Source organism: Jaculus jaculus, chromosome 1 (assembly GCF_020740685.1).
Source record: "Jaculus jaculus isolate mJacJac1 chromosome 1, mJacJac1.mat.Y.cur, whole genome shotgun sequence".
NCBI classification, from domain to species: Eukaryota; Metazoa; Chordata; class Mammalia; order Rodentia; family Dipodidae; genus Jaculus; species Jaculus jaculus.
Window position 1 is genome coordinate 41,116,687 of NC_059102.1, and position 9,077 is coordinate 41,125,763.

General features: G+C 43.1%; 1 protein-coding gene across 3 annotated transcripts in view; it reads right to left on the bottom strand.

Moving 5' to 3' along the window:
• The window catches only part of LOC101611842 (cytochrome P450 2C18), a 28,210-nt gene extending 27,344 nt beyond the window's left edge, over window positions 1–866 (bottom strand). For all 3 annotated transcript variants that reach the window (XM_045154787.1, XM_045154780.1, XM_045154773.1), the window contains exon 1: window positions 699–866. In XM_045154787.1, the coding sequence (XP_045010722.1) occupies window positions 699–866 (168 nt within the window). The remainder of the gene's footprint in view (window positions 1–698) is intronic.
• Window positions 867–9,077: the final 8,211 nt, after the last annotated feature.

Sequence of the window (9,077 nt, forward strand, 5' to 3'; positions counted from 1 at the left end):
CCAGGCTGACCTGGAAATCACTCTGTACTCCCAGGCTGGCCTCAAACTTACAATGATCCTCCTACCTCTGCCTCCAGAGTGCTGGGATTAAAGGTGTGCACCACCATGCACAGCTATCATTTGCTTCTTTGGAGAAATGTAAATCTCATAGCTAATCTAAAAATATACAATACATATAGTAAATGAATTCTTCAGTAAAAGCTCTGATCTCAAAATACTGCCAAAATCATTTACCTGCAGGCAAAATATCAAAGATGATGCCTGTGAAAGGGACAGTACTATGTTGAGACTATCTAACAATTTAGGTATTTCTTGTGGGCTTTGTTTGTTTGTTCATTTGTTTGTTTATTCAAAATAGGGTCTCACTGTAGCCCAGGCTGAAATAGAATTCACTATATAATCTCAGGGTGGCCTTCAAACTCACTATGATCCTCCTACCTCTGCCTCCAGAATGCTGGAACTAAAGGCATGTGTCACCACACCTCCTGACTCAATTTAAGTATTTCTATATTGCAAATATGTACTGTATCATTCCACTGATTCTGACAGAGGCATGCCAAATATAACAATCCACAGGGGATGTTTGCTTTACAATAAAACAATTTTTCTCTATCAAAATTTCCCTCTAGCAATAAATTTATTTAAAAGCAAAGATTAATTACCTTTTGAAAGCCTCTAGAGAGGCATGACATACTTACATTGTTAAAGGATTTGCTGATGTCCTTAATATTTATCTGCAGAATATTTCCAATAATTGGGAGAGGAGTGGGGCCAGGTGGCAGCTTGCCTCTTCCAGAGCTCTGTCTCCAGAGTGAGAACAGAAGCAGACAGGAGAGACCAAGCACCAGGATCACCACTGTATCCATTTGAAGACTTCTCAAAGGAGACAACTTCAAGCATATACTGCGAAGCTTTTATACTATTCCCTGTTCATTCAAAAGGAGCCTCTCTGGCACCTGGATGACAGATTTGTGAGGTGCAAGTTAATCTTTAGCCCAACTGGACTCTGGCCAACTAAAAAACATGAAAAGGTGTTCTTTACTCTTGTTCTCTTTCTGTTGCCCAACCCTAGAGACTTTGTTGTAACTAGTCTGGGATGGTACCTTGCCTACGCACAGTTTTGTTTTGCTTTCAACCTGCCAGATGATTCCAACTTGCAGTATGAATTGAGGAGGGATGAAGTAAATTATTGAGTCAAAGTATTGTTCAAAATTCTGGATTCTTAAACTGATGGTCAATTGAAACTGCCAATTACTTTATCCATTCAGCAGAAAATAATAATTAATAAAGTTTCTCAAAGATTAGAAAACCCTCCATGAAAATGAAGAAATTTTGAAACATTTTAGTGTATTGTAATAACATAATACCTGAATAAACACAAAACAGACAAGGTAAGTTATACAGTTTTTAAACTTTTTAAATTTTTTTTATTTATTGGCTAACTGCGAAAGAGAGAGAGAATGGGCACACCAGGGCCTCTTGGTGCTACATTTGAATGCCAGATACATGCATCTGGCTTTACATGGACGCTGGAAAATAGAACACAGGCCAGCAGGCTTTTCAAGCAAAGCAAGCACCTTTAGCTGCTAAACAATCTCCCTAGCACAATTTTTTTTTTTTCAAGGTAGGGTCTTTCTCTGGTCCAGGCTGACCTGGAATTAACTATATAGTTTCAGGGTGGTCTCAAACTCATGGAGATCCTCCTACCTCTGCCTCCCAAGTTCTGAGATTAAAGGCATGTGCCACCATACCCACCTCTTTGCCCCAGCCCAATTTATACATCTTTTTTTGTTTTTTTTTTTTCGAGGAAGGATCTCGCTCTACTGGAATTCAGGCTGACCTGGAATTCACTATGTAGTCTCAGGGTGGCCTCAAGCTTACAGCAATCCTCCTAACTCTGCCTCCCAAATGCTGAGATTAAAGGCATGTGCCACCATGCCTGGCTTTATACATCTTTTTAAGAATATTTTGGGGGACTGCCAGAGAAGATGGCAGCATAGTAGCCATGCCAAAGCAGCCTAGGGAGGAAAATAAGCAGATAAACAGCAACATACACTCTTCTACCAAAAACTGAAGGTGCATAAGTTATTATCAACCATAGCAGAGAAGCAAGAGAGATTCAGAACTTCTAGAAAGGAGGAAAGCCACCAAAGCCTGAAGCATCCCCGAGCCTTGCACCTATCTGCCCAGCCATCACAGAACTGCAGGAGCAGAAACCACATGAAGGGACTTTCCACTCACATCACCCTCCTCACAAAGTTTAGAAACCTGGTGGGGAAGACAGCAGGGACCAGCTGAGCAGCTGCTGAAGGAGAACACAACCGGGTCCAGCTGAGCAGCTCTGGTATAACACCAGGTATCCTGCCCAGCCTCACATCCCCCAATTGCCAGTGGAACCATTGGTGAACTCGCTCACCCCCAGATGCATGGCATCTAACAGAGCTGATCAGAACATCAGATCCTGCAGCCCAAGCAGCCTAACAGAATCCACAGTGCAACAGAGGGGGATCAAGGTGGGCACTTGGCACTGATGAGATTGGAAGCCATCCCAAAAGGTCACAGGGCCTCCTTACACAGAGCCAGGTACCAGGCCTGCACTGGAGGTGCTCGTCACTCTTGCCTTGCCAGGGCAGGGTATGTGTTACATCTCATTGATCTATTCTAGGTTGGCTTTTCCATTTCAAATAAGCTGTATTTTGGTGTCGACTATTGTTACCTTTCCTTCATGATTTATAGGGCCTTTGTCTTTTTCTTCTGCCAACATTGGGGGCAGGGTCTGACTCCACCTCAGGCTGACCCACTTCAGACCAGAAATCTCAACCTCCCAGTTGATAGGATTAAAAGGGTGGGGCAACACAAACCCTTAGGGACTCTGGCTTTATTAGATTATCTATATGTTTTAATTCCCATTTTTATTGAATGTATATGTTGTTCAGTTGAATTTTGCAATTTGCCAGTATTTTGCTCCATCCAGTCTACTAGAATACTTGAATAGCAGGCAAACTTAACACCTAGGGTCACTTCTGCTGTTTCTCTTGGAGCATAAGAGCAACACCTGGCACCTTAAACTCCTACACTGAAGATATCTAAGTTCAGATATACATGGCTAAGAACACTGCAGATAATTAGAAAACCCAAGCATCAAACTAAGTCAAGATACAAAAATCTCTACATTATAATACAAGAAACACAAAAAAATCAAGGCAATACAATCCCACCAAAAAATTATAAATCCACCAGAAATGATCTCCGGTGAGACTGTTTTAGATGAAATGCCTGAAAAAGATTTTCAAAAAACATGATTATATCTATGCTCAAAGATATCAAAGAAGAAATCAAAGGAATCAAACTCCAGAAGGAGAACACAGGAAACCAACTGAATGAAGTAAGGAAGTGAATACATGACATGAGTAAGGAAATGGAAATAATAAAAAAAGTACCAATCACAAATACTAGAAATGCCAGGTGTGGTGGTGCATGCCTTTAATCCCAGCACTCGGGAGGCAGAGGTAGGAGGATCGCTGTGAGTTCGAGGCCACCCTGAAACTCCATAGTGAATTCCAGGTCAGCCTGGGCTAGAGTGAGACCCTACCTCAAAAAAAAAAAAAAGAAAGAAAGAAAGAAATACTAGAAATGAAAACCAGAGCAAGTCAAATAGAAAACTCTGTAGAAAGTCTCACTAGTAGTGGATCAAGAAGAGGACAGAATATCTAAACTGGAAGCCAGGTGATATCTAATATAGTCCAACAAAGAGACACACAAACTAAATAGGAAGACATGAAAATGGAAATGGAGCCAGCCTAGATGTCCCTCAACTGATGAGTTGATAATGAAGATGTGGTGCATTTATACAATAGAGTTCTACTCAGTGGTAAAGAAAAATGGAATTATGAAATTTGCAGAGAAATGGATGGACCTGAAAAGGATTATACTTAGTGAGGTAAGCCAGGCCCAGAAAGCCAAGTGGCACATGTTCTCTCTCACATGTCAACCCTGGCTACAAATGTTTGGACTTTGTATGTAAGTTAGAATAAAACTCAATAACAGAAGCCAGTAAACTAGAAAGGGCTATAAGGAAGGGAGGAGAAAGAAGGATTTAAAGGGATGGTATTGTATATATGTAAGTAGTAGAACAGGTTACTCTTGGTGGAAGGGCCTATGTGAGATCAGGGGAAGAGACTGAGTAAAGGAACTGTGGGGGAAGGGTTTTCAAAATCTAACAGGGGGATTTCTGGTTAAGATGGCAGCATAGGAACCACACCAAAGCAGCTTAGGGAAGAAAAAGACAAAAAAAATAAATAAATAAACAGCAAAATACACTCTTCTACTAAAAAGAAAGGTATATAAGAAATTATCAACTGCAGAAGAGAAGTAGGAGAGATTCCGAGCACCTAGAGCCCACAGAAGCAGGCAGAAGTGGCTCCAGCAGCAGCAGCGCCAGATCTGCATGGCCATATTTGCAAAGCTCGGCCTGAACCACACACAGGAAGAGGCAAGTGAGGGGACTTTCCACTCATACCGGCCTCCTCACAAACTCAAGAAATGTGAAGGGAGCAGGGATGAACAGAACAACTCGTGAGGAAGAGGATTGAGAGGACCAGTGGGGAAACTTCAGCCACCATCCACAGCCTTCCCTTCCCCACTGCCAGCACAAGCTCCTGCAAACACCAGAGATCGGGGGAGAGGAGTTCACCTGAACAGAATCCAGCACCGGCAATCAGAGCAGTGACCCACCAACCCAGCCAGCCTACCTGAGCCCACAGCACAGCAAAGAGGGACACAAGCAGGTGTGCAGCATAATTGGGACCACAGCCATCCCAAAATATAACTGGGATGACACCAGGTCAGTACCCACTAAACAAGCCTGGTATTGAATCAGAAGTGCTAATTGCACCTTCCATGTCAGGGTACATTATACATTAAAGCTGATGGATGGTCAGATTTGCCATTATTAAATAAGTTATATCTTGGGCTTGTCATTTATTGCTTCCTGGTTTATAGTGCCTTTGTTTCCTCTTCTGTCCTTCACTGGGGAAGGGTCTCACTTGGTCATAAGCTGACTTGGAACCCTCTAAAGACCAGAAATCTTAGCCTCTCAGTCGACAGGGTTAAAGGTATAGGGCAACACACATCCTTAGGGACTGTGACTTTGTTAGAAGATCTGGTTTTCATACCTACTCTTGCATAAATACTCTGTGCTGGTTTTCATTGAATATGTACATTGTTTAGTTAAATTTTAGAACTTTCCTGTATTCTGTTCTACTCAGCCTACTTGAATACTCTCATAGCAGGCAAACCCAATACCTAGGATTACTTTTGTGATTACTCTGAGAGACTTAAAAGCCATATTTAGCACCTTAAGCTCCTAACCTGTGGTAGTTTGAATAGATGCCCCCCAATATATTCAGTGTTTTATTACTTTGTACTTTGCATCTGCAGCCACCTGGCTGGAGGCAATGTCACTGGGTGGATCTTAAGGTGTAAAGATTTCAATCTAAAGATATATAAAGTGTGCCTAGCTGGAGTTCCTGAAGTGTGCTGTGCTATGTAGCTGTGGCTTTTTGGCTTGTGCTCCTCTCTCTCTTCTTGGACCTGTGAAAGCAGGCCAGCTTCTTCTGCCATTATGGAACTTCCCCTGGATCTGTAAGCTTCAATAAATATCCCTTACTCCACATCTGTGCCTGCTCTGGAAGTTCATCTCAGGAAACTTGAAGCTGTCTGCTATATACCCTGAAGATATATAACATCAGATTGATTGATACATATAATAATACTGCAGATAATTAGAAAATCTAAGCATTAAATTAATCCAAGATGAAAAACTCTCTACATGATAATATAAGAAACACAAAAAAACAAGACAAGTGCTGGAGAGATGGTTTAGTGGTTAAGTGCTTGCCTGTGAAGCCTAAGGACCCCGGTTCAAGGCTTGACTCCCCAGGACCCACATTAGCCAGATGCACAAGGGGGCACATGTGTCTGGAGTTCATTCACAGTAACTAGAGGCCCTGGTGCACCCATTTTCTTTCTCTCTCTCTCTCTCTCTCTCTCTCTCTGTCACTCTCAAATAAATAAATAAATAAATAAATAAAAGGAAAATACCTGAAGCTTAAAAAAAACATCAAGACACTATAAATCCACCAAAAAGTATTAATGCTTCAGAAATGACCTCCATTGAGACTAATTTAGAGGAAATGCCTGAGAAGGATTTCAAAAGAATGATCATAAATATGTTCAAGGAATCAAAAGAGACACAGGAAACCAATTTAATGAAATAAGGAGGTCAAAACAAGACAAAAATAAGGAAATAGAATAACAAAGAAAAACCAGGGCTGAAGACTCCACATGCTTGGACTGCAAGATCACTGAGAAATATTGCTAGAGGCCTGAAGCTATGGCCTAGTGGTTAAGGTGCTTGCCTGAAAAGCCAAAGGACCCAGGTTCAATTCCCCAGGACCCGCATAAGCCAAATGCATAAGGTGGCGCATGCATCTGAAGTTTGTTTGCAGTGACTAGAGGTCCTGGTGTGCCCATTCTCATTCTAGCTCTCTCTGTCTCTCTGTCTCTCTCTCTCTCTCTTTCTCACTTACTCGCTCTGTGTGTGTGTGTGTGTGTGTGTGTATGCCTTTTTCTATCTCGAATAAATAAATAAAAATAAGGTTTTTTTTTTAAATCTAGCTAGAGCTGAGCTAAAACCCTCCCTTGTAGACCAGCTGACAGAAAGCTGGAAAAGGCTATGCTGCTTGTAGCTCCATGAGAGAAAGAGAGGTCGTCAGTGGAGATAAACAACAGAGGACACTGCAAGCCTTAAGTTGGGCCAGCCAGGACAAATGAGCCAATGGGTGCAACAGTGGCATGTTATGGAGTTATGGAGGGAATCAACCATTCTCTAATTAGACTGGAGGCCCACTCCATGGGAGGAAATATGCCCCTGATACTTAAAACCTACAACCGGAGTAGTCATGAGCCCTAGGGGTATAACGTATGCTGGTGTCTGGCTAAATGCATATACCATGCTCACCAAACTGCCCAGTAAGCACTTTTCTTAATATTCATACTCACATATTAATGCTACTCTCACTTTTGGTTAGAGAAGCTTCTCTTTTCAAATGGCAGTGACCTAGGGATGACTCAGAAGGCACTATGGTGCTGAGAAGAAGTGACAGAGGAGTGCTCAGAACTGAAATATCTCTATCACATCTTCCAAGGCTCAGGGTCTGTGGTGGTTTGATTCAGGTGTCCCCCACAAACTTAGGTGTCCTGAATGCTAGGTTCCCAGCTAATGGAGATTTGAGAATTAATGCCTTCTGGAGACAGTGTATTGTTGGGGGTAGGATTTTGGGTGTTGTGGTGGTTTGATTCAGGTGTCCCCCATAAACTTAGGTGTTCTGAATGCTAGGTTCCCAACTGATGGAGATTTGGGAATTAACACCTCCTGGAGGCGGTGTATTGTTGGGGGCAGGCATATAGGTGCTATAGCCAGTTTCCCCATGCTAGTGTTTGGCACACCTTCCTGTTCCTGTTCTACACCTTATGTGGTGGTTTGATTCAGGTGTCCCCCATAAACTTAGGTGTTCTGAATGCTAAGTTCCCAGCTGATGGATATTTGGGAATTGATGCCTCCTGGTGGGAGTGTATTGTTGGGGGCGGGCTTATGGGCTTTATAGCCAGTTTTCCATGCCAGTGTTTGGCACACCCTCCTGTTGCTGTGTTCCACCTTACGTTGGCCAGGGGGTGATGTCCACCCTCTGCTCATGCCATCGTTTTTCCCTGCCATCGTGGAGCTTCCCCTCGAGCCTGTAAGCCAAAATAAATCTCTTTTTCCCAGAAGTTGCTCTTGGTTGGGTGATTTCTAACAGCAATGCAAACCGGACTGCAACAGTAAAGTGGTACCGGGAGTGGGGTTGCTGCTAGACACCTGACTGTGTGGCTTTGGCCTTTTGGAGCTGATTCTCAAGAGGAATGTGGAAGGAGTTGAAACCTGGCCTAAGAGATGCCTTGCAGTGCTGTAAGTACAGCTTGATGGACTGTTCTGGTCTGAGCTGCAAGACCTGAATGCAATAAGAACTATGGACTGTGAGGTTTGGTTTATGAGGGTGAGAAAAAGCTTTGCCTGGACTGGGCTAGCAGTTTGTGTGAGAAGCTTGCTCTTGTGCCCATGTCCTGAGAAGTTGTGCAGGGTTGCTTTGCGTAGAAATGAACTGGTGTGTGCAGAGGGATATGACACAGAAAGGAAAATCTTTGGGTGAACTGCTGCCCGTTCAGCTGCAACTGAGAGATAACAACTTTTGAGACTGGGCTAGCTGACCTGCGCTGGGGCAACAAGAAGAATGTAGACTCTTTTGAAAGGGCCTGAGTGCTCAAGGAGTGTCCTGTTCTTCAAAGTCTGCTTTATTCCCCCCTGGATTAACAAATTGGCACCTACCTGGTATCATGGAGTATAAAATGCTGGAAAGAGGGTCATTGAGTTTGCAACACGATCTTGTGTTTTGGAAATGGCCATGGGCAGTGTGAAGCGGGTTTGCTGGTTGCCTGCATAGAGACCCCATGGGGCCATGAGGATGAACCGTGGCTTGCAGTGGAGACCCAGTGGAGATGCCGGGACCATGAGATGGCTGCCGAGGAGCTGCCGGCCCCGGTGAAGTTTCCCAGGACTGTGAGTAGCCTAGCTGGAGGGGCGGAATTGGAATGCAAGAGACTTGTTGCTGGTTAAACTTATCGGACTTGAAGATTTGTCACTGGCTAGAGTTGCTGGACTTGAAGCTACAGATGTTTGCCCCGGTTGTTTTAAATCGTGTATTGGTTGAATGTTTCTTTGCTATGCCCAATGCCATCTATTGCAGTGTGAATATTTATTCTGTGCCATTCTGGGTTTTTTGAGGTTATATTTTGGTATTATGGCTCAGTTAAAAGATCTTGAACTATGGGGATGTATGAACATCATTGAGATTGATTAAAAACTATGGGGACTTTTAAAATGAGATGAATGCATTGCATTTTACATCATGTATGGATATCAGTTTATGGGGGCCAGGGGCGGAATGTGGTGGTTTGATTCAGGTGTCCCCCATAAACTT